Source organism: Candoia aspera, chromosome 8 (genome assembly GCF_035149785.1).
Source record: "Candoia aspera isolate rCanAsp1 chromosome 8, rCanAsp1.hap2, whole genome shotgun sequence".
Classification (NCBI taxonomy): Eukaryota; Metazoa; Chordata; class Lepidosauria; order Squamata; family Boidae; genus Candoia; species Candoia aspera.
Genome location: NC_086160.1, coordinates 7,623,595 through 7,650,751, shown reverse-complemented (window position 1 = coordinate 7,650,751; position 27,157 = coordinate 7,623,595). Strand labels below are relative to the sequence as shown.

General features: G+C 38.6%; 1 protein-coding gene across 2 annotated transcripts in view; it reads right to left on the bottom strand.

The window, feature by feature from the left end:
- Positions 1 to 27,157, bottom strand: part of STIM2 (stromal interaction molecule 2) — a 75,871-nt gene that overhangs the window by 24,395 nt on the left and 24,319 nt on the right. For both annotated transcript variants that reach the window (XM_063309705.1, XM_063309706.1), the window contains exon 2: positions 12,500 to 12,630. In XM_063309705.1, the coding sequence (XP_063165775.1) occupies positions 12,500 to 12,630 (131 nt within the window). The remainder of the gene's footprint in view (positions 1 to 12,499; positions 12,631 to 27,157) is intronic.

Below are 27,157 nucleotides of genomic sequence, written 5' to 3'. Positions count from 1 at the left end.
AAAATGTCTTCCTCTTGGTTGCCATCAATCAGTCTTACAAAGCAGGGGTAGGTTTATAAAGAAAGAACCCTCTCAACAGGAGGGAGAACAAGCTCTTTTATTTGTGCTCAGCAACATATGAGTATAATACAATGGCTTATAAATTGAAAAGATTAATTGGAAGCTGACAAATGTTTAATGAAGCATAGGTCATACTAGCTCAAAACAGCAGATCAGGTTAGTTGTTCCCTATGCCTAGACAGCACAAAATCAGGGATGATCCAGTCAACTCAGAAATGGCCATTTCCAAAATACTCCCAGACACGTTGTATACATCGTAGCCCAACCCCTTGCGAAGCAAGCATAGGGCCAAGGAGAACAAAAGCAGAGGGTCCTAAAGAAATGAAACTTCACAAAGACAGCCAGGTAATTTGGCTCTATAGAAATAATGGTATAAAAATATTCTTAGGAATGATGGAACCAGTTTCCAAGATTTTTCACACCCACCATAAAATTATAGCTAAATACACTAATTAAAACCTCAATTAGATCTTTATATATAATCTGATACAACCAATTAATTTTATAAGAACAAACTTAAAATAAGAATTACTGAATCCTGCCCCCCCCCAAAAAAAATAGTACTTGCACATTACTTTTAAAACAGGAAGAATACTTTCCCTTCCTGCATTCAAGGTCCAGTTATTGGCCTTCTATCCTCAAACGAGATTTCAGAATGCTTTCCAGGGTCTCGGTCCTTTTAACAGCTACTCCAGCAGCTGCAGCATCCCTCAGCTCCATCTGCGGTTTCTTCAACTCGCAGCACGACATCCAATGAATCGTTAAGTCCCAAAGCCAGCAAGAAACATGAATAGCACTGTGCTGGGAAGGATTACAAAGGACAAACCCTAAACTGCTGGGACAGTGCAGTATTTGAAGAAATGGGAAAAATCTACTTCTAGATTTCTCAAACAGAGACCTAGCTAGGGTTGACTGATACAGGAGGGGTTTCCATTCTTTAAATCTAGGATTTTCACCTGTACTATAATAACCGTTAAGTACACTTCCTTTTATTCAAAACATCCTTGTTTTCATTTGGCAAGCCTGTTCTTTTGGCAAGTACTTTTTTTAAAAAAAGGGAGGGGAACTAGGATTCTCAGAAGCCCCTGAGAATACAACATTCAAGAGATTCAGCACCGCTTGAAAACACGGAAGTGTGAAAACCCTTCAAAGACAGAAACATACCCTTGTCTACCCAAAAGAGAGACAACCCTGAATTTAAAACAATCCCGCATAAAAGTAAGATCACACAGGAAAAAAGTATATGAATACAGACAAAAATGTGATATACCGCTCACAGCGAGGAATCCCAACGCCAACTGAAACCAACCCTGAACACATTTTCTCCCACCAACTGTTTGCACAAGTGACCCATTTAAATATGTGTATGTGCATATATGTATCTGTATAAACGCATTCAGTTACAAGGAATACAGAACACTTCTAATTCAAACTGGAAAAGCTGCTTCAGGACAGGTGTGAGTGTGCACACGGCACACGTCAGCATTTCCTTAAGGAAGATGTATCTTGTCCTGGGCTGCATGGCCCTAGGAATATATGCCATTTAGGTACAGAGGCATCAATGGTGCCTATACACGATGGTACTTCAAAGTTTGTGAACCCCTTTGAATTTTCAATATTTCTGTACGTATATGATCTAAAATGTGACCTGTTCTCCACATAAGTCCTAAAACCAGATGAAGAGAACCCAATTAAACAAATCAGTCAAAAACATTATATATACTTGTTCATTTATTTATTGAGGAAACCAAGCTCTTGTGATGAGAAATTATAATGCATGTCATTCATCCAGGTTGCTGCCATTCCTTTGAATCAATAGTTGGGAAAACAGCATAAATGAGAAAGGGAAAAGGCCTTGGACCAAACTGCACTGATCAATACAAACTAGGATCTTTTTTTACATATGCCAGTCACAGCTGCAAAGGGTGTGTACTTTTCTGCCAACGCTGCAAGGTAACACACCTGCCAGAGTAATTTTAAGTAGTAACCATCCTCAAGGGTAATAAAACAGAACCTTCAACACACTCCTTGCAAATCACACCGCTGATAATGTCACTTGCACCTGGTTCAACTTGGGCACCATTTTTAATGAAGCATAAATAAAAGATGCTCTTATCAGTTTGATTTTTACCCCTTTAGGTTAATTTCTTGGTCCAGGTAGTAACATTGCAGGTATGAAGCAAGATGGTGATTAGCATGAACTTCTTCAAGCATTCTGCTTTCCTGCCTTTTCTGTTGTTCAAAATGCATTACAACTAGTCCTTGCTTAATGACCATTCATTCAGCAACAGTTCAAAGTTACACTGGTGCCAAACGAATGGTAGTTACCACCAGTCCTTGAAGTTACGGACTTTCAGTGCCCCTGGGGTCATGTGATCAAATTTCGGACGCCTGGCAGTCCGCGTGCACTTACGACCACAGGGGCGCTTCAATTGCCCCCACCCACCTATCTCCCCTCATCTCTTCCCTTTTGGCTGCCCTGCATTCTGCCACCTCCCCCTGCTGCCCCCAGCTGACTTTCACCGTCTTACTCCTCCCACTGCTGCCAAGGCAGCTGCTGGTCCTTTGTGCGGCCTTCCCCGGGTGAACCTTATCAGCAGTGGAAGAAGACAGCAAAGGTCAGCTGGGGGCAACGGGGAGGCAGCAGCAGCAGGGGAGTGCAGGGTGACCAAACAGGCAAAGATGTGGGGAGAAAGGTGGGGGGGGGAGGTGAAGCAGAGATGGCAGGGCAGGAAAAGCATAAGGTCCTGGCCTAATAATGGCACAATCCTGGCCTAACAACTGCAACCAAGACTACCAGAACTGCCGTCACTAAGCAGTGCAGTCACATGATGTTTCGTCTAATGACTACACCGCTGAGCAATGGAAATTGCAAAAGGGAATCCCAGAACATCTCACTGTCCTCATGCAAAACCTATATACTGGTGAGGAAGGCACAATAGGGACAGAGTTATCACTCAAGGCACAAACGACCAGGCTCAAATTATCCTACCTCAGGCATGTTATGCAAAGACCTAGCTCTCTGGAAAAGGCTCTAATGCTGGGAAAGACAGAAGGAAAAGGAAGAAGTGGACAAAGAGCAAGAAGGTGGGTGGACTCAGTTACAGTAGCAACAGTCGCATCACTGGAAGACCTGAAGGACCAAGTTAGGATAGACTGTCATAATGAAAATCTGTCTTTGTGGTTACTAAGAGCTGACACCAACTTGATGGCACATACTCAGCTTGTAATAGATTGGAGGCACTTGAATGGAATCTTGAAACAGAACTACCAAAAGAGCAGTTGTTAGGGCTCTCAGCTTCCCTCAGAGAAGATGGAACTGAGTGGTCTAACACCTCCAACCAGCCTCCCCTTCAGCTTCTTCAGCCCCCTAATTTACCACTTTTACAGAAAATAAGACAATGCAGAGAGAAAACTGGGAGAGGCTGTTCTCCCAAGGAGACTCAGCTAAGCAATGTCTTCTCACAATTCAAATAGTTATCTTTGGGTTTGAGCAACTGGTTTCCATTATAAGAATCTGGACTCGTTAAAAAGTGACTTTGAGGCTTCTGCATGAAAGCACTCTGAAAGACTCTGCTTTTATTGGAGACCATGTGACAGGCCCACTTAAGCAACATTTCCTGGGAAACAAAGCTAAGTGACTACAGAGGCTAATAAAGGTGGTTGACTTTACATAAAATCCATTCAAAGGAAATGACTTTACATAAAATCCATTCAAAGGAAATGATCTCACCAAACACACCTTGTAAAAAGACCGGCTGTGCTTCATATATCCCTGAACTGCCTCAATTCAAGTCCCTGGGTCTCAAAAAGAGCAAGTATATTTATTGTATCTGTATTATAGGGTTTTATAGTTTTATATTTTTACCTGTCTTTTATTGTAAACCGCCCAGAGTCCCTTTTGGGAGATGGGCGGTGATAAATTTGATTAATAAATAAATAATAAATAAACAAACTGTAGCTTCCCTGGGACAACTCCTCTACTTCAACAAAAACAGGCAGATCTGTATGTGCCAAAGTGGCTTCCAGGTTTGCCTAGATGCAAATAAATTTTACTGACCTCAAAGCAACCTACTATTCCTCTTAGGCTGCTAAAATGAAACTCTACCTTCCTAATTTCCAAATTTTCCCTGTCAAACCTTTCATGGCGGAAAATCAATCCCTGTTTCATTCTGTCTCTTCTTGATTGCACAGCCCTCTAAACAATGTGCCTGGTGCTGGCTATCCCTCTTCATGTTTGCCCTTGACAACGCAAGGTCCTGGGGTCAACCTAACAGGCAAAATAAGCCCAAGGCCCATACAGTTGAAGTATCCGCACCTTTGAACCTATCTACAAAGAATCCTGAATGACTCCCATCTACCCTATCCTGAAGAAATCTCCTGGCATAGAACATGGCTTCTTACTTGTCACTTCTCCCGTCCGACTAGATCTTTCTGGGCTGCCCAGTTCTGCACCTCTATTTGCACTGTTTGCCTCTCCTTGGATCTGACAATGTTTACATATTTCTCTTCTTTTTAGCCTTATACTTTTTTTCATTTTTATTTGTTTTATTTGTATGTGGCTGCTGGCCTTATGGTCATAACAAAGCTTTGAGCAGAAATGAAATGTGAAGTGCTATCTTGAAAGAGGCAGTCAATTGCTTTATTCGGATCCACACATTCGTAATAATCAGCACACTGTAAATCTCTATGTCGCATATTTGGATTACACCATCTAGCTGGTCCTATTTCAATCTACTTGCCAGCTACGACCGAGCAGTGAAATTATCTTGGCCACTCTGTGGATGATCTCTAAAATAAAGCTTAGTGAATCTTCCCCTGCTGTTTTGCTGGTCCTCCTAGTATCAAAGGCCATTATCAACCACACAATTATTTTAGGTCACCTCTCTTGGATGGAGATGGGAAGCAATAGATTAAGATACTTGGTTTTTTTTCTTAGTAGGCAATTCACAAGGTACCTGCACTGCAGAAGAAATAATAATCAATTATCAGTGCCGCAACAACTATCCTGAATGATTTACATGATTGTCCTCATGCTGAAAGATGACAATGCACATAGATTTGGGATGGAGTGCCAGTCTGTTGATGCACACCAGTTTCTTTCTTTTTAACTGAATAATGAGAGCAGCAGAAATCACAAATGGGTGCTTGAGAAATTCACTTAGTGACACTAACAGACTGAATTTTTGTGGATAACCCTTCCCCTTAAATACTATTCATCAAATTTATATATGGCCACCTGTCCTGACAAGCAGGAACCACGCCGAGATGAGGAATAGGTCTCTAGTGTTTTATTACTGCTACAGTAGACAGAAAATCCTACCAAACTGAGGAACCATGGGAAAACCCCGACAGATAAACCCCAAAAGTCAAGGCGGGTCTGTTCTGTGTCTCTTTGAATGACAGCTCAAATTCTCTAAACTACGCATGTGTTTTCCCCCCTGAATAGGGGCCCCCTCCTGCTCACCATCAGTGCTCATGACACCACCCATCTGATGAAAAAGTAACTCTAGGCGGCATACAATAAAACTATAAAAATTAACATACATACAACAATTATTATTCAGGAAAAAAATGAAAAATCACAATTAAAGGCTGAGAGAGGGCAGCAGACGTCAACAACAATGGAGCACCTCAGTACCCCACCAGTCACCTGGGGCCCCCAGGCCTGATGGCATAACCAGGTTTTGAGGGACTTCTGGAAAAGCAACAGGGATGGAGCCAGCCTCACTTTGGGGGGGGGGGAGATATTCCATAAGGTGGGCATCAAGGCAGAGAAGGCTACCCCCTGGGTCCCACCAAGTGTAGCTCCCTAGCAGATGGGACCTGTAGCATGCCTCTTCTGCTGGATATGATGGGACGGGCAGATATAATTGAGGAGAGGCGGTCCCTCAAAGACATTCCCCTAACAACCCACATGAACAAAAACAACACACTAATGTGAGGACAGGCCATCCGTGGCTCCTGTTCTCTCCACCATCTCGCCTTTCATTTTTTTAGATCTGGAAAAAGAATTTTTTTTTAAAGATCTGAAGGGACTTGTAGATTTAAAGTCTGCATGTCCACTCAGATCTAAAACAGCGTTACTGATTTAAAATCCTTTTCCCTATTGCAGACTGTTGTATCAACTTTAGCACTTCCTGGGCAGAAGCGACATTTCTACATTTACAAATGCTGCTGTACACTCAGGTCTCTATAACTGAGACTGGCTAAGATGCGGGAAATTTGGCTTGTCTCTTCCCAAACCACTGCAGTGGGCTCCGATGTGGTTTTAGATACAATCAATACCTGTCACATATTTCTATCAGTGGAACATGTGCTGTAGAAGAGCATTAAAAGTGAAACCCCTTGCAGTCCAGGAAAATGGAGACATTCTGACATTAGGACATACCGCAAAAATTGGAATCAAAGTTTACCAACTTAAAAACCCTTTGCAAAACTGGAATACAATGCATTTCTGAGTATTTGGGATCTATGACTATACTTCCCATAAGTTTCAAATGATATTGAAACTTATTTACAATGATAGAAATATATAACAGGTATTGCTTACTGAATCAAAATATTTTCTTCAACAGGAAATAAAAGAAGTTAATATAGTTCAAAAATTTAACGTGAAAAGTTCAGACAAAAATATCAGTTTAAATCTGAATAGTACTGCTGCAGGAGTACTGCCAGTTTACTGAGATTTCCAAATGGGACCTGGATTATGAAAGATACTTTTTGGCTGCATGTATTAGCTGTTTTTTTCTTATTAAAATGTGCATATATTAAAATGTATATTAGAATGAACATATGCCCATGCTTGCCTTTACCAGCAGTAGCTCTTCCATCTTGAGGCAAGGACTGGCAAGCAAAGAACCTGTTTCTCAATACCGGAGACGAAACGCATACATGCACACATCTTAAAGTAATTAGAAAAGCCCTTCTAATGCCAAATAATCCAATCCCTCATACGTAGATATCTGAAACTGTGCAGCCGGGTAATGAAATGATGGGGGGAAAAGAAAAACAGCCGCTGCATTCACACCACCACTTCAAATCTGCTTTAGCACAGAGCCTTTTCCTAGTATGAAGGAGGAGATGGGCTCAGTCGTGATGCCTCGTTATACAAGCTGCCCGCAGCAAAGAGGAGCAGAAGCAGCTGAGCAATTCACACTTTCCTCTTCATTCTCTGTTGCATTCAGCCAGGGCAAGGCACTCAGTAGCCCAAGCAACATTCATACCATCTGCAATCATCTGTACGTTTGCCACGCTGGAGTTAAACCGTAGCATCTCAGGGGCAACCGAATAAACTGAGAATTTAAAGCTACAGCAAAAGCTTTGAAAGACAGGGTGTCGGCCGAGCAGGAGCTGAAAATCCAAGATGAAGATTCTCTCCCCCTGCTTCTCTAGTAATTTTCACGGAAGCTTACTAAATATAGAAGTCACTTGCTGTCCTGGCCAAGGTTGAATGCCACTATCGGAGCCCAGCAATTAGGTAGCAGAAAGCGCATACTGGAGTAAGTAAATTGCCCATGATCAAAAGCGCAGAAGAGCACACAAACAGAGCAGGGGGTGGGGGGACAGGAAGCAAGACCTGTAAATGCAAACAGGACTCAGGATATAAATCAGGATTGTGAACATCGACGGCTGATATTCCAAAAACCAAGGTAATAGGTCAGCAGGAATAAAAAAAAAAAAAGCAATGGCTGATTCCAGCAGTCAGGTCTCATCTTTGAGATGTATTTCTAACCTGTGATTTTCCTGCCTGCCACTCTTCCATTCCACTTAGTTCAGTTTCAACCATTGCAGGAAGTCTGCTTCTTCCTTTTTTTCCTCCCCACAGCTAGAATTTTGGGTCCTAACTCAGATTGTCAACCTGCATACATCTTTACTCTGAGAGAGGGAAGGGAATGCTCCATTACTCCAGGATGGCCCAGACCCTTCCCATTTTGCACCAGAGAGAGGCCAACTGGCATCTTGCTCAGCTGTTCTTACAATTGCTATTTTAAGATTAGCTACCAATTGACACTTCCTCCTTCAATTCAATCCATTCCAGCCAGAGCCGGAACTTTCCCAGTGATCATCACTTGTTCTTTGAAAAAGCATCTTCTAGAATGGCCCGACTCCTTTTCTCAAATTCAGCTGAAACACTCTGATTCAAGGCTAAGAGCACACTCATACTGCAAATGTGTCTGTTAAGCTAAAACACGGGATTACTAGGCACTTATTTTGGCACTAGACCGCATGTCATTATGATTACATAGAGACACTGCTTCCTTCTGGAAATAAATTACCGTTATATTTTGTGGTGAGACGCTATATTCTGTAATGTGACAACCTTTTTCTCAACAGAGGAAATCTACCGAAAAGTAACTAGATTTTTTAGGAGTAATTTCCAACCACTCCCAGTATAAAAACTGAACACGATTTTAAAGGATGTTCATTATTAATTGTTCCAGGCATTCATTAACTGAACAGGAAGCAGCTTTTGGAAAACGGGTTAATTTCTTCTGACAGAGTTTCCTTCCTTACATAAAACTGTACATCCCACATTAAAAAAAAACATACTTTACTTTCTCTTTGTATAATGCGTAAAATATTATAACTGCAGGTGATGAAGGAAGAGAAAAGGTATGATCACAGACCCACCAATATACTTGAATTCCTTGAAATCTATAATTGCCCAGAGTCGCTGGGAATCAAGTGGCATATGAATTTAATAAATCATCATAATCATCAGAGAGAAGACAGTGGTATCCTCCAGTGACAGACTAACACTCTCCAAAGGACCCCATCACTACGGAGTATTTCATTCCCCATCTTAAGAAAAAAGTATTGACTGCAGTTCTGTCATGGTTCCTATGTAGTCACATCTCAAAACAACTTACAAATAAAAAAAATGTCATCAAAATACAATGATAAAACACAGTAAAAGAAAAAATATAAAAATGTATTTATTAAAAAACAGGGAGGGAAGAAAAAAGAAAAAACAAGCCAATGAAAACTATTCATCAATAATACTCACACAGGAAAAATGCTAAAAGATGAAACAGTAGGTACTTCACAGATTGCAGCAGGGAAAATATTTCAGAAAGCAGAAGCCATCAATGAAAATGCCTCATGGTAGGTAACCACAAAGTGACATTCTGTCAATTTTGGCAAACACAGCAGGATCTCCTGTGATGGGATCACATTTCCTAAGAAGGAGCTGGTTATGGAGGAGCAGGTAAAAGCCATGGCTGGGGGAGCTTTCTCCAGTTTTGGTGGTGTACTAATTACTGTCCCACATGGACCAAGTACCTTTGCCACCACAGGTCTGGATTTTTGCAATGTCCAGATGCTTCAGCTGGTAGAGAATGCAGTGGCCAGACAACTAGTGGGGCCAAATTCAAAGTGCTGGTTATCACCTAGAAAGTCCTTTACAGATGAGCTTTACATCAAGGACCACCTCACCCCACTTGACGACACCCATTCTGTGAGGACATCTAAAAAGGGTCGGCTTTGGCATGAGCATAAACCGAAACACATTTTCTCACAAGTTTGTATCCTGTTCCTATTTTAGTGCATTCTACATTTTTCTATGTACAGTATTTAATTATTAAGATGATGATGATGACGACAACGGACGAGGAGGAGGAGGAGGAAGAGGAGTTTGAACCATGCTACTAAACATGTTTGGTAACAATACTCCAGTCAATAGTATCAAAAGACCGGACTTCTGGTAGGAATATGGCGATCTGAACAGCGCTGCTTGCACTCTCCGCGGGCAGAACTGACAACGTGGCAGTTTTTTGTGGGCTCAGGCAGGTTTTCCCTGAAGCCCTGGAGCGTTTTCATGGATAGAAATTGCTTACATCATCCCATCTGTCCTCCGGAACGATGTCTTGCAGCCAGAGGATTGCAAACAGCATGCGCGATAATCTGGTAAGAGACGCCGGGAGGCTGGCACGTCACCATTTCCAAGCCACGCAGTAGCCTTAAAGGGACACTAAGACCTGCCACCCCATTTCTAAATCACTCGATTTTTTTTTTTTTTTTAAGTTTATGTATGCTAAGAGAGGCTTTCTACAGCAAGGAAAAGCGATCTTTCTTGGTGCTTATCGTTAGTTTTGGGATTAATTTTTTAAATCGTTTTTAAGTTTTGGCTTGTTTCCCATCTAAATACTAAGGAGGATTGAGAATAAATAATTGCGTCCTTGCTATTATTTCTGTACTGAATTTGAAAATTTTAATATTTTCCTACAGTTGAATCTGCTGTTTTGAATCTTCAGCTATATGTTGCCACTTTCCCTGGGAGCTGCTTGTTAGCACCCTTTCACTTGTATCACCATGTTTCAGAAATTTTCCATTAAGTCTTATTTTCGCTAGTCAAGTATCTAGGGGGCACCATAATCTACTGCCTGAAACATGGAGGATTTCAAGCAGACTTCTCAGAGTTCCATTGTGAGCTTAAACAGATTTTTAAACAGATTTTTTTTTTTCATTCCTGTCAAGCTATTATGCAAGATATTCAGGATACTGTAGAAAACACCAGCTTTAAAATACATCATCTGGCTGGGGATGTCATGGAAGAGGTTGAGGAGCTCAACGAAAGGAATGTTTCTACTGACAGCGAGATTGAGGCTTTTGCTGACGACAACCAGATTGTGGAACTGAAGGAATTAAAGGGAGAGTTTGAATTGCAAACCATAAACCGAATTGCTTTCCTGATGGAAAGTTATGGGAAGGAAGAGGTTTTTTTCTATGGGAGGTTTTCTGCTAAGAAGTCGGAGTTTTTAAGGCGGGCAATTGAGCTGTTTGATGTTTTTTTATGAAAAATGGGTTGTGTGTAATGTGGAGATATGAGAATGCTTTGGTATATTTTGAAGTGAGGTAAGGATTTAAGAATGTTCATTTGGATTGCTTTTAAGGCTTGTTTGACTTCATACTCTTTTTTAATGACTCGGATTAAGGTTAATAAGGTATAAACAATAACTGCTTGGTTTTAGGTTTAATAGAATTAAGATTGTATTAATTGCAGTATTATTAGTTGTAAGAGCAGACAATTCACATGTTTTTTAGTTTGATCTTTATTATAGTGGACAGAAATGTATAGAAAAGTGGTAGGAAGGAAATAATTAACTAAGTGTTTTTTTGGGAGGGAAGTTGATTAGGAGAGAGAGGGAGAGGGAGAGGGAGAGGGGGAGGGAGAGGGGGAGGGAGAGGGGGAGGGAGGGAGAGAGAGAGAGATTTTAATATAAGGGGAAGGAGCAATTGTATTTAGTTATTTTTACAATGTGCTAATGGAAAGATTTATAGAAATAATGTCATGAGTAAGGATGGCGAGCAGGGGGCTCCCTTCCAGACTGTCAAGCGCATGCGTAGCACTGAGGAATTGGTCAGCCATTCAAAGAGACACAGATCGGGACCGCCTTAACCTTTGGGGTTTATCTGTCTGGGTTTTTCCCACGCTTCTTCAGTTTGTTAGGATTCCTGTTACGTACTAGCAATAAACATTAGAGACCAGTTCCCTGTCTCAGCGTGTTTCCTGGCTGTTAGGACAAATAATGTGGTTTTGGTTTGATATAGAGTAAGGGATTATGGAAATTGCTATATATTCTTGCTGTTAAAAGTCAGAAGTCATCTCTTAATGTAATCTTTAAACTTTTTTTTTTCTTGTATTTTCACACCTTTTTAGTTTTTTCTTTTTGTAGGGTTTTTTTTTTTGCTTTTTTGTAGTTTTTATCTTTGCTTTAAATCTAATAAAATTCTTATAAAAATAGTATCAAAAGACCATTAAGGATGAGTGAGACGATTCATTTTTCTGTCTTGCCACTTTTTAAGCTTTTCCCATCTTTATTAAATTGAACTAATGTCGAAGAAAAATAGCTTTTAAAAAGCTAGCATCAGAGCCACCAATGAAACAGAAAATGCACATTACACATAACGCATTAAAAATATTTGAAGGTCTCAGATTTAATTAATTTGATTGATATAATCCTTCCTCACTATAGAGTGGCAGATCTTCTACAAATAAAAAATCCTGCAGAATGGTGACCTGCTAAAAGATCCATATGCCATAGCCTTGCTTTTCTCCCATTCTTGTACATGTATAGAAAATAAAGTCACAGCTGGTTTTACTTTACAATTTGGATTCCAACCTCACACACTGATTGTCTTTCAGTATAAAAAGCTACTCTTTTAGCAGAAATAACTATGCAATGCTATCCAATGCACTGCACAAGTTAATTTCAAGATTTATCTTAAATCTGTTCTGTACTCCCGGTATAGTTTTTATCTTTGCTTTAAATCTAATAAAATTCTTATAAAAAATAGTATCAAATGCTACAAAATGTCAAGTAAAGATTTCTTCTAATTCATCTGCCAGGATGATGTGAAGTAGCACAGCTGTACGTATACATGGGATCTTTCATTTTTAAACATAACATTAAAAGTAACATATGTCCATACCAACCTCATCACTTTCTTCTACTTCAATGCCACCATCTTTGTCATCATCCATCTGTTTATGAATTGTACAGAGAGCTTCCAGACTGTATTTATCCTCCTCAGTAAAACATGGTGGGCTCAGTAAATGGCAAAAATCTAAAAGATAGAAAAGCAGAAACAACTCTTACTCTTTAAGGCTTTCAAACTGAAACAATGGAAGTGAAACACTATTATTGAGGTACCTACTACACTTAATTTTAATAATCTGCTATCTTAGCTTGGATGTCAAACTTTCATATCTAAATGCTTAGCCCCCAACCGATCCTGTGTCAAAACTGGACTGGAACGGAAAGGTTGCCATTCTATCTTGAAAGAGTCAGGAAAGGGTAATTTTACAATTCATATATTCAGTTGCAACACATCCAGGGTCTACATATATGGTAACTTTTGTGACCTCCCTGGCTGAGTCTTTTGATTTTACTCTGCCCTCTACATAGTTTGTCATTCCGTATCACGTTAAAAACTGAAAAATGTTTGAGGTGCATTCAACTTCATCTAAGTCAAGGCTCATATCTTTTCCTGATCCCCACTGAAACTTAGTGAAACATATCTCAGCATTGATTTTACTTTTGAGTAATATAATTAATCAAAAGTCTGCTTAAGCATTACACGGGGAGGTATCACTGATTCCTTAGTAACCTTTTAATTCCAGAAGAAGGGACAAATGATAAAGATGGATGCCACTTTTGTCTGATCTGACTGTTTTCTAATCTGCACACATCTTCATTCAACCACAAATGCCACCATTCCCTTTCTCCCTCATATCAGTTCCTTGGTGTTACTGAACTTTCTCAAAACTGCATCTCCTCAAATCCCTCATCTTTTCACTTCATTTATCTCTTCCACTATCTGACGCTTGCCCCATACTTCATTATCAACATCACACAAAAAAAGTCACTTATCTGCAATTTTCCTCCACTCCACCCCTTCTCTTTCCCCTTATTTGAACCAGTATGTACTCAACAGAAGCCCCCATTTCACTTATACTGCTAATGACTATAACCTTTGCTTAAAGTGGCAAATGCCTAACTTTTATTGTACAATTAATTCTCAATTAACAATTTACTGTCATACGTACCCTTCATGCTATTACCTTTTGGAGTAAGCAGTATTACACAAAGACCATAAAGAGAGTGAGAAGTAGTAACCATATTCCTGTATGGTTTTAAATGTGGTCATGGATGTTTTAAACTGTTTCTATTTATATTCTATGTAAACTACTGACAGTCATTTTGGTTATGACAGGGTAGAAATATGTTTGATAAACAAACAGAATTAAGACATGCAAAATAAGAAAGAAAAGAGAAAACAAAAGGAAATTTACTTTACGTCATCACCATTCACTATTCTTCTCCATGCCTTTCTAGCATTGCAAACAATTTTGGTTCGGCCACATCCACACACTGATTCATACACTGCCTTTCAGCCTTTATGTTGATTGCTTTCTTTTTTGACAATTCCATAATTCCATTAATTACAGCATTCTTGGCTTTCCCTTCCTCTCAACCCATTCACCTTTCCTTCATAGATTTGTTTTGTAAGTTGACCTTCATTTCAATTCTCTCCAAATGACCAAACCACCTAAATATACTTATTTGGCGCTGGTCATTCACTTGTGCATTCAATTCACATCCATTCATCAGTGACTCATTCCCTTCTGGGGCAGTATCCCACAAGTGCAACCAAAGCCAATTTTGCTCCAACCACATTTATGCTATTCATTGCAAATGAGGATCTAATCTATCTAGTAAACCAACACGGTCTTGCTCACATCCCACCAGCTAGAAGTACATGCAACATGCTGGCACACTCAGGATATACAATTTATTACTTGAGAGTAATCTTCATTTCTTATTTCTAATTCATGAAAACCAGGATACATAATCTTTTCAGTAGCATGTAGCAATTCAAAAGATCCTTCAAAAATGGACATTTACTTATTTATTAGTACAAACTTTTGAATACCATCCATATTGCAAGGACTCCAAGTGATTTACAACAGTGAAATATATTAAATATGAAAACAAAACCACCCTCTATTGCTAAATAAAACGATCGTCCAAACTAAAAACCACAGTCAACAATAAAAATATCCCCAAATTAAAAGATAGTCTATCAGTACCTCTAATGCTGAAATTCCTAGCAAAATAGTTTTGAAACCTTTTGAAAAGACAGCACAGTGGGGATCAAACATACTTCAGGAATAAGCTGTTCCATAATGTCAGTATCTGCTGTGATAAGTCATCTGCATCACTTCAAAGGAAAACTCATCACATAAACTAATTATCAGAAATTTCAAATGAAGATATATAATAAATAATACATACTTTGCTCTTGGCAAAAGACAAATCATCAAAGAGACAGAGGTGGCATCGGAGAGGATATCTGTTTCATATGAGGTGCAGGAGATGGTAGAACTGCTTGGCTTGGGTCCACTTCCCTTTTTCCAAAAACCATTCACCATTTGCGAAGACATGAGAAACTTCTAATATTGTCCTAACCACAATCACACATTGTCGTCTTTAATTCTGAATGAAGTTAAGTTTTGCCCTGAGAAACCTCCTTCCCCCCACCTTTTTATTTGTCAATGAATTTCAGTATAGTTTTAAGATGAAAGATGGCATTTATGAATCAGCAAACTGAGTCCTTAAGCAAAAGTTATCATATGCAATGTGCCAGAATGAATTAACATTCTATTCCATGTAATTACACACCTCTGAGGACCCTTGATTCATTTTCTATTTCTAAATAGTGCAGAATGTTTACTAGCACAGTGTATCAACATCTCGTCTGTGATTTTAGAGGGCAGATTTAAAAATAAAAATCCTTATGCAATACATGGAATCAATATCACTTTTTTCCACTGTACCTTTCAAAGGCATTCAAAAAGTCTCTCCAATGACTCAGATTTCACTGATTTCTTGCAGAGCAAGATTCCAAGATACTTTGTAGATTAGCTAAATTTTGTTTGTTAGCTATCAAAATGCATGAATTGTTATTTTCTACCTCAGATACAAAGATGGATACAAAACAAATTAAAATCTCCAACTAAAAGCTAAACTATATGAAGATACAATAATTGGTTGGTATTCCAGCTACCCTCCTTCTTCAAGAAAGACAACATAGAAGCATGTTCTATTGAAATCAAGGCTAAACTACTGTTAATATCTTGCAAAACTTCATCGGCTCCAAGATGTTTCTTGAGGAAACTACAAACATGTTCACATTATTATTTTTATTTCATTTTCATCATTTTATTGCTAATTTATTAGTTTGCTTCCAGACTGAACTCAAAGTGCTGGTTTGATTTTAAAACACTCAACAGCTTTGGACTGGACTCCCAGAGATTCCTATAGAAGTTCACCCACTAATTAATTCATAGCTCAGAGGTTCATTTTCCAGGTGTCCCTGCATTCTGAACATACATAGGCTGTCCTCAGATTATAGAAGTCCTTTCCCATACATGTTTACCCACCAAAAAAACCCAAAACCCTTCTGTTCTCTGATGCCATTCAAAGTTCTGACTGTTTTTCAGGAAGTCTCCTATATTTGCTTTATAAATACCAGTTTCTCTGCCATTATTTATGCCACTGTATTTTAATTTTGTGGGTGTTGTTTATATCATAAATTGCTTGGAAGCTAGTATGCAAAAGGCATGGTAAGGTGAAAAAACCTACAAATAATATAGGAAAATCAAGAAAATGTTATAAATAAAGTCTAGTCTTTAGCCTTATCTTCACTTTTAAAATAGCAAAACTCACAGAACTGGAATTTCAGGAATGGGAAAATTCCCTGGCCTTATCCTTGAAGAACCACAGTACAATAACTACACTATACAATTAAGACATGAACTTAAAATGCGCACCATTTCATGCGGGTTACTGTAATTTCCCCAGTTTTCATTTAAAACCATTAGCCCCAGTTCATTTCTAATCAGGTACTGGAAAGATCTCTGTTTACTCTGTATGAAGTTCTAGAGAAGAGAAGAGAAGAAAAGAGAAGAGAAGAGAAGAGAAAACTGTGTCAGTTCCCTGGAGAACACTTGATACTTTTTCACAGATCAAGTTCCTGAAGGCGTCAAGAGGAAGGATAACAGTACAGTAACCCTGATTGAAAATTAGAGGCAAGCCATTTTGCGAGAAATTAAAAAACAGCCTAGCCAGAAACACGTTGTGTGCATATCTAAATTTATTTTTGACTACAATTAATGCGATCTATTAACTACTAGTGCTACCACTACTTCTACTAAGCTTACTGCTATCACTAGAATTCTATTCTGTTCTCAGGTGTAACTGGAAGTAAAAATCCTACCAAATACAAGGAGCTGGGGGAATTTAGAACAATACCATCTTAAGGTGCCAATCATGTTAAAAATTAGCTTATAATAACTACTTCCTAAGAACCTTCTGGAATAAAATTTGTTCAGTTTCTGTCTAAAGGAAAGAAGGAACAGTGACAGGGGACTTTCTATCTCTAGTCCAGGCTTATGAGTCTCCCAAATGTATAGAGTTGGCACAGAATGCTGGTGTTAAAGCAGTTAACACAACTAATTGTGTTAAAGGAGTATAGGGTCTAATAAGTTTCATAAAAAGAAATCTTAGGATTCTAAAATCCAAGGACAGAGGAAGGATAGATGATGGATGAAAGAAAGATTTTCGACATCATGACCCACCCACCCCAAATAACTGGCAACCATCCATATTAGCCTATCCATGCAGGAAACCTGCTAATCTTGAAAAAACAGAGAATGGAGAGGCAGCCTGGAAGCTGGTGGTCAACCACTAAAAAAGACATGAAATTGCGGACAGAACAAACAGAAAGCCATTAAGAAAATGACCAAAATGGTGCTTTTGACTGGTGTCTCAGAACAGTTGAAGGAAAATCTACAGGGTTGCCGCTGAGGCAAGTTTTAGAGAAAGCAAGGGGTTGGAGCTGATTTAAAGAGATGTAAGAAGAAGCAAGTGACAACTGAAAGAATGAAAGTGAAAGTGAGAAGCCAATGGGAACAGAAGAATGGAGAACAGGATGCACTAATATATCTGAACTGGTGAGGCACACAGACAAACTGGTGACAAATCAAAGTGGTGGCTCCTGATCTGGGTAAAAGTTGCTAGGAGAAGAGTCAAGAAAACCGTCCTCCACCTGAGTCACTTCAAGTCTAGGCAAACACAAGTAAGTACATTTATTGTTAACCACCTGTCGTAACATAGAGTGTGCCATAAACCATAAACAATACCATAAACAGTAAACAATAAAATAACAGCAATCTATGGAAATACAACCATCCAGGAAATGTGAAGAATCAGGCAAGTGAAAGCCTCATTCCAGAAGCCAGGTGACTGGATTACCGGAGGCCCTGGCCTAAGTTTGCTATTGGTAAACGCCAGGTCTGTGTGTAATAAAATCATGTTACTCAATGACCTAGTCACACACACGCAAGCAGACCTTCCTCGTCTTACTGAAATCTCGTTCAGCAAGGTTAGCGGTGTCACCCTTCCCTGGGAAAAGAGGCCTTGCACTGGCTACGAAAAGGCTTCTGGATATAGTTCACAATGCTGTTTTCGACCTTTAAAGCCCTACATGGTTTGGTACCCAGGTACCTGAAGGGCTATCTATTTCCGGTGGGTTCCATCCCTCCAGTGAGCACACCTCAGGGTGGGATGCTGAAGTTCTTCCCCCATATGAAAGCTGAGGGGAAATTAGGATCATCTTGTTTTTCAGCCCTGGCCCTTATCCACCAGAAATACAGATCACTCCATAGCAGTTGACTTGAGGGAAAACTAAAGAAAGGACATTTAGCTATTATCTACTGAGGATTTCTATATTTTTTTATTTCTATTTCTACAATTTTTTTATTATAGTGATTTATTAATGGATTTCATACTTTTAAGAATTATTTTTTTCTGCATTATTTCTATATTACTTTTATTGTTATTTTGGTTTTTACTATATACTGCCATAACTCCATGTTGAATGTGGTGGCACTGTCATGAAGAAAAAAAGAGGGCAGTGTACTATATAAGGTTTAAATTGGAATAGGCATAATAAAGAAACAGGGTATTTTTTAAATTTGCAACATCATTCTAAGATGGAAATATCAGACGGAGTTGAGCAAATGGCAAAACAAAGCAAAAGGAAGGAAGGAGCAGGACTTCTGGTAGATTAAATCAGATTTCACAAACCTTGATCTAGTCTAAGAAATACTAATTCCAAAAAGCTCCCTTGGAAACAATTAGTCCCAAGTTACATTGTTTTAATTTACCACAGTTGTTAAAGAAGGTCATACGCACTCAAGAGAATTTGTCCTAACATCCAACCAAAACTACTACCTGGATTTGCTCTGGTATTCAACAGGGAAGCTAGTAAGTCAGTACAATAATATGTTTTCTACAATGGCAGCTGGACATTCCGATTTAATTGCACTAGTATAATTTATATAGCAAAATTCTTTTTTAAAAAAATGTTCCTTGGAATTAAGGCTGGAACCTCAAATAATTTTTATCCCCTTGGGTCAGAATCTTCCTTAGAAAATATATTCTTTCTTAAACTAATGTATGGCTGCGCAAAAGCTATATAAAATAGGGAACTATATTCTCTGTATTTTTTGTAAGAACTTCCCATCTGTTTCCCTAGATGTGAACTATAAAACTGAATAATGGGTCAGTTCATACATCAGATTTATCCAGTCATCTGTGTATGATTAATCAATTTCTCCAGAAAGGCAGCATGATTCATGGCAGAGGAAGGTACATATCTGTGGGACAAGGGTAGCTGGAAAAATCTAGGGTTACTTGCCCTGCGAATGCACAGAATGTGACTGGTGAAGTGTTTGACTGTGGGACAAGGGTGGCTGGAAAAATCTAGGGTTACTTGCCCTGAGAATGCACAGAATGTGACTGGTGAAGTGTTTGACTTAAAAGCAAAGTGCATGGGAAGCCAGAAACATCTCTTACTAAAAAAAAGCCAGAGTGGGCTTCTGGAGGATGAAATGGCAGACTGAAGCTGGCTCCAGAAGGCAGACCCAATGACTGCGGAAGAACGAAGAACTGGCAAGCAGACCAGCTCTTCAATAATTCCTCTCCATAGAAGGAGAGGATTTGAGATCACCCACAAGTGCTTCGGACAGCTGCTCCCCACAAGGAGACCACAAGAGAGAGGTCTCCAGTGGGTTTAGAACTCTGGGAGATGAGGGAATAGCCAACTTGCTCAAATGGCGGTTGGCGCCTTTGAAAGGACACTAACTTCGCATACTTCCTTTCTAATAGCTTTTGGAAATTGCTTGTTAACTGCTTTTCAGCTGTCAGAACCTTTGGGTCAACAGGTTTTACAGCACCAGGAGAGTTTCCTTCAATCCTTAGCAAAAGAAGTTTTAAATACAAGTTTAAGGACTTAATAAAAAATTTGTGGGGAATAAACAGCAAAAGGATCAATAAAACTTTGATTTTAAAAAGTTACAAATGGACTAAAGGTCCAGATAAATTTTAAATAAGATATTGGGATTAATTATAAAGAATCCTTCCCATGGGAAAATGCTTTTGTTTTGAATTTAAAAAAATAAGATTTTTAAAAATTAGACACTACTGAAGACTACAATTAAAGGAGAAGAACACTTAACCTCAACTTACAGAATGAAGCAAAATATTCTAAGATGGGACATATTGAAGGGTAGAGTTGAAAGTGGATTTAAAAATGACAGGCTACACAAACAACATGTAACATATGTTACACTAGACATACAAAATAAACCTGCTGATGTCTTAATAATTAAAAGGGATGTACAAACAACAAACCAAGAGAGTGACCTGGATAATTTTCCTGTACTGAATTTACAAAAGAGTCTTATTAAAGTTTTGAAGAATCTTGTGAGAAGGACAAAGAAAAATTTTTAAAGAATCAAGTTCTATGACATTATTTGAATGGAATAAAAATTAAGATTATTAGAACCAAAAGGCAGGAATATAAAGTTGGTTTATTTGATCAAGGTTAAAATAGATATGTTATCTCTGGTAACCCTTGATGGACTTTTGCTGACACTAGGACTGAAATGATGCTTTATGGATTTGTTTATAGATAAGAGATGGGATATGGGAAGAAGAAATAATTTGTTGTATTTTAAGAGGAGATGATTAGTTACTAAAATTGTTTATACTTGTTTATGAGGAAGGTTGGAAGTCACTTCTTTATATTTTTTTCTTTTTCTTTACTATTATTTCTTTTCTATTTCTATTTCTTTTTCTATTTTTCCTTTTATCCTTCTTTTCTGCACTTTCTACTCTTCCTTTTTATTCTTCTTTTTTTCAGCTTGTATTAGTTTTTACTGTTATAATTATAATCTGTAATAAAATTACTATTAAAAAAAAACTAAAATAAGCCAGAGCAAACAGCATAATGATGTAAGGATTAGGAAACACAACTCAACAAAAATATGCTACCTGCTAGAGAAAATTAAATGCACAGGACTTAACAATATGCTGTTTTGTATATGCGCCAAGGTTTACTAAGCACTGAAAAGACAGTGATATTGACATTGGCATTAACCGTAACATCATCAAAGCTGTAAACTAGCAGCCATAAGGTGATAAACTTGTCCTGAATTGCTTGAAACCAGGGGCCAATATTCTTCCTATGCAGCAGGTGCTTTCCATTAAGGCATAAGCATCAGAGAGAAACAGAAAAAAAGACACCTCTAAATTACCAAATCTCTAAAAAATTTCAGCTATCTTAGCCTTGTGGCCTTGCAAGATTTGAGTCACCATTAAAGTAAAAAAAAATAATTATGATGCATGCAGGAAAATACACACACACACACACACAGAGAGACAGACAATTTGGAAGGGTTCTGCAGACACTATTTAGTAAAATAGTTGGCTACACACTAATCAGCAGAGCAGCCAAACAAAGCCATCCAGAGATATGGGACTACTAGCTGGAAGCAGGAATAAGCATAAAATGGCAATATTGAGACTTGAGACTTGGGGGTGGGGGGTGGGGAGAGGTTTGGAGACGCCAAATTTCTCCATTTCCAAGTTAGAAAGTCCACCACCTTGACAGCTTACAGGACCCTTGAGGGACGATAAATTGAATCACAATGAAACACACTTTCCTCCATTCAATTAACTCATACTCTTTGCCAGAAAGACTTTTTAAGTTGCAAAAGAAGGAGACTTAACAGCTTAAAATCTTAAACGCCACACAGAGGAAAACATTAATGCCAGTGTGTGCCCACTCGGGTTGTACAGAGAAGAATCGAAACCTTGTGCCTGTAGCTTCAGAGGGTAAATGGCCCAATCCTGTGGTTACAGCACTATGAAAGGGGGTAAGGGGATCTGTCTTCTCATCCCTCCACTCTCTTATTCCACTGTTTTCTGAAGATCTATTTCAATATCCTTCATATGCAGCACTAGCCTTAGCCTGGAATGCAGTCCATTCCAGGCAGACTGCAGCCCCCATTCTTAAACTGTGTGACCCCATTAACCCATTCCCAATCTCAAATAACATCATTACCCCCACCCCCAAAAAACCCCCACCAGACTCTGCTGTTTTACACAAGACCCGCAGCAGCGGTCCCAAACGGCATTGTCAAATCACGAAAAGCAAATACAAATTGCTCCATTAACCACCCCAACCCCAGGCTATGCCCAAATTACTCCCTACATCAAGACTGTACAGCTGTGCTGACCTCATGAGTCTGCATCTCCACACAGGACATGTTAAAAGGTTAAAAATCTCCTTTGATTGGATTTCCTGGACATGTCCATGGTGTTCTCTTGGCAATAATACAGAAATGGCTTGCCACTCCCATTTTGGGGCATGTTTCATTTTTTGATTTCTCAGTCGAACTTACAACTGGGAGACTGATCATCTTGATCGTCTCCAAATATTAACCAGGTGTGACTTTGCTTAGCTCTTTAAATTTAGCCAAAGCCAGCTAGCAGGTGCCATCTGTCTAGGCACAGGACATATATGAAACCAAACAAAGCTATACTCAAGCTGGCCAAATGAAACAGTGGTTCATGCGGTTAACTGTAACTATACTGTTACTATCAGTAACTATACTGATAATCCTACATATTCCCATGGGTAGCAACATTATATACCTCCAGGAGTCAAAACCAGGCCAAGAGAGGCTAATCATATTTTTAATAATTCAGTATTATTTATCAAATGATTAATAATGTTAACCAAATTAACATTATTTATCAACTTCATCAAATTATTAATCAAATACAAACATTAGTAAACTACTGCCACTGTTGGTTCTGATCACTTCAAAATGTACATATTTCTAAATTTAAAATGTTCTAATATGTGTGGTCACGTAAATCCCCATAATAGCTTGGGGGCCACCTTGCCCTAGCAGCTAGCATATTCTAGCAAAAGAGAAAAATCTCTTCTGCAAATGATTTCTTAAAGCAACTGGAAATGGCTGCAGTACGAAACACAGGAAATACAAACAAGGAAACAATATGTTCTTAGCTTCACAGGGTTTCCTCTAGACTAATGAAAGAGACAAGGACAGAACAAGATCTTAACTGACACACAAAGCATTATTTTCAAGTGCTTGGATAGAAATTTCTCAGCTGCAATACTTGTAAAACTAAAAAGGAGAGAAAGAGCACACCCAGTTTATTATGACTGGATGCTTAGTATGACGTGGGTACCATAAATACAAAATTACACCCTTTTGTTCCATCTGGTTCTAACTACCAGCCCAAGTTCTACCATAGCACAGAGGTAGATTCTTCTTTTATTCCCAAGGATTTTCCTGACCCAGTGAATGATTTCCTTATTTAAAAAAGCTATTACTAAAAAAACCAAAAAACCTTGAAAATTCGGATTTGCTGTACGACATAGAAACTCAGACTCACAGATTTTCTGGACATTTGTATTTTGGTGCCTCAAGCTTCTCGTGAAATTACAAAGACCTTCATTTCGGTACCATCTTGTTCTAAAAGGTAGCCTAGTAAGAATAAACTGCATGAAACCTAGGAACAGACAAGATGGGCTATCTGTTCATGAGCTCCCATAAATAATTGAGAAATCTTACATACTTTTACTTATTAGATCTGGGGGATAAAATAGCGGATTATGAGAAACACTGAGAGTATGGAAATTGTTCAGTGGGGAACTTTCAAAACAGCCTTCTGGACCCACCTCCAAATCTGGCTATCTTGATGGAACTGTTTTCCTTGGGAAGACCTTGAAAGAGCTGTGTCTTCCAATGGCTATAGCTCTTTCATGGTTTTGAGAAATGGTTCCAGAGGCACATTTCACTAACAAGTGCTACACATTGTCAAATAATGTGTATGACCCCCACTAAACATATACATACTGCTATACACACACACACACACACTGTATGCATGTATGTATGTGTATATATGTATATATACATACATACACACACAAACACACACATTCATACATACATACACATACACACCCCTTTAGAACTGAATTACCTAAAACCTTGGTAGGCCAAAAAAATCCATTTATTTTGTTTGGTAAGAATCCACAGGTTTTACTGTAACAAAAGTCTGTCTCATTGGAATCTACTGAGACACAGAGAAAATATCTCAACACGTTCTGGGCTTCGTTGTACACTTCCCAGAAACAAGCAATAGAGGGGTGGCTGAGGTCAGACCAGGAAACGGAGCTAATTGAAATCAGTAAAGGAACTGAAAAGGTAACAGAGGGTAGATGATCTCATGGAATTTACAACTCAGAAGAAGGAAGAGAACATTTTCCCAAAAGAAAGTAACACAGGAGCTAGGAAAGCCTTTCTAAAATATATTCCACAAATTTCTCTAATGCAGCCTTTCTCAACCTTCTGACCCGGGAGGAACCCTTGAAATATTTTCCAGGCCTCAGGGAACCCCTGCACATTCAGGCTCAAATATAGGACAGAAGTTACAAAAGTATTATATTTGTTTCATGTGTGGACCTGTTGTCCTAACAGCCAGGAACCACGCTGAGACAAGGAATAGGTCTCTAGTGTTTTATTACTGCTACATAACAGAAAATCCTAACAAACTGAAGAAGCGTGGGAAAACCCAGACATATAAACCCCAAAGGTTAAGGCGGGCCCAATCTGTGTCTCTTTGAATGGCCACCTAATTCCTCAGTACTACGCATGCGCTTTACAGCCTGGATGGGAGCCCCCTGCTCGCCATCCTCACTCATGACACCTGTATACATGCATTAACAGTGTTCTTAAACTAAAAGAATTAAAAGTACCTATTTAATGTGAAGTTGCCCAAATTTGAAATATTTTTTTAAATAAATCGTGATCTCCCAGGGAACCGCTAGTGACCTCTTGTGGAACCCTAAGGTTCCATGGAACCCTGGTTGAGAAACCCTGATCTAATGACATCTTCCTTACTTGTATAGTTTATCTTTCATTGGATTTATAGCCTGTCTCTCCAAGAAAACTCAAGCAACAAACACAGAATTCACTCCTCCAGTTTCATTCACCAACAAAACCCAAGTGAAATAGCTTGAGCTAAAAGTTAGTCATTGGAACCAAATCACACTGCGAGCTTCCATGACAGAGGGTACTTGAATCTCCCTGAACTGTCACTCCTACTGTAGTTTCTTTAGAAAAGATACTTGGATAAGGGGCTCTGATGAAGAGCACAGTGCTTGGCAGATCAATATGGGAGGACCCAGCCGTTCGAGCAGTCTGGCCTCAAGCCATTTAGGGCTTAGTAGGCTAACACTGGCATTCTGAATTGTGTCTGAAAAATGACTGGCAGCCACTGCAGATGGCAATGTGCTAACATAATATAATGGTATCAGTCATTCAAAGCTAGTAGTACAGCTGCTCTGTTTTGAAGTGAAGTTTCCGGACCATTTCCAGAGACAACTCCTCATGTAACATGCTGCAATAACTCAATTCAAACAGGAGGTTACCAGGCCATGAATAATTATTGGAAAGTTATCTCTGTCCAAAGTTGTAGCTCCTTGTGTTAGCTCATCCTGACAAAACCTCTGCAAAACTGTGATGCCATTTGAGCTTCTAACAACAATCCCTGATACTGGAATACTCCTACCTCATACAGTATAGTTTTAGTGGGAATGCAATGTCTTTTTGTCCAGGGTGAATACCACTGACAATTATTTAAAAAAAAAGATTACTGTGGTAAAGGGTCAAAATCAGCACACTACGTCTTCAGTTAGGCATATCTTACACACCAGCTCTGCTGGGGGACAATTTTTCTCCAAGGGACTACACCTTTCTTTGTTGTTTTTATATAATTCATCATTTAAATTCAGCAGATGCATGCTTATGGTGCTTCAGTCTTTGTTCTTGCTAAATACTGCTATCCTACTTAAAACTTCCTCAAGGAAATGTAAACACAGATACCTCCCTCTATTTTTGAGGTGTATCACCTTCCTATTACATAGATTCACTGATATTTTATCAACACAGGTGAAACTTCCAAATACAGCTATAAGCCACTGAGTGAAACTGTAATAATTTTAATGTTTTAATGTTTGATACAATTTGCCATGTCACTATGTCACTATGTCATAACTTTTGCTTGGACTTGAAAAAAAAACCTTAAAATTGAAAATCACAGGATTTAATCAGCAAGCATATAAATTATACAAATTAAGTTTTATACAAAAACAAAATATTCATTGTTCTTTTTTACAAACACCTTAATTGCTTTCTTACTGAATAAAGATTTAAGCAAATAAAATTTAAGAGACTGGTATCTACATTCCTTTTAATAATCCAGAACATATGACCTGATCTTTTGGACTGTCTCCCAAAAGTACTTATTAGTAACTCAGAGAAAGAGAGACCGGAATATATTTTCCCTTCTAAGACTATTGCTGACCTTCTGATAAAGAAAGAGAATGGAGGAAGATAAAAGTATGTTTCAAATTTTTTAGATAACAATTGTGATCTAATTGTGTAGGAACATAGAAGCTTTCGAATCTCATGATTTTTTTATTTAGACAAAACAAGATCATAGCAAAATTTCAAGGACAGATTCAGCCACCCATATACATCCTTACTAGCAAATTACTAAATTATAAAACTTCTCGGTTGAAAAACAGCTTCACTATACAGCTAGGTTGTTTTTAGAAATGGCCTGTGTGTTTTTCTAAACTAGTTCAAAAACAAACATAAAAAGCCTACTGTAGTAATGGGGATTCCACAGCTCACAGCTCTTGCATCCATCTCTTCAATCCTCAACCATTTCCAGTGGCAGATGGATGCCATGAAGAGCAGTTAAGTGAAAAAACTTCCACAGAAGCAAAAATAAAATAAAATAAGATTGGTATATGCTATACCTCTTAAAAGACATGCATCTGCATTATCTCCAGCTCTGGACGGGCTCCCATCAAAAGACTAGCATCCCTGCCTATGGGAGGCTTTTAAATCATTTTCATATGATTCATTCATACTTACTCATATGAATTATGCAAATTGAGAAAAACTCACATTTCCCTCTTTTGTATTATTTATCTAATCGCAACAGTGGCAAGGAATCCCATGCCCAATAATAACCAATAATAATATCATTCATCAGCTTCTGAATCTTATTGTAGTCCTTGTACTCTCAACTGTTTTACCATTAATAGAAAAGTGTAACACTCTTAGAATTAA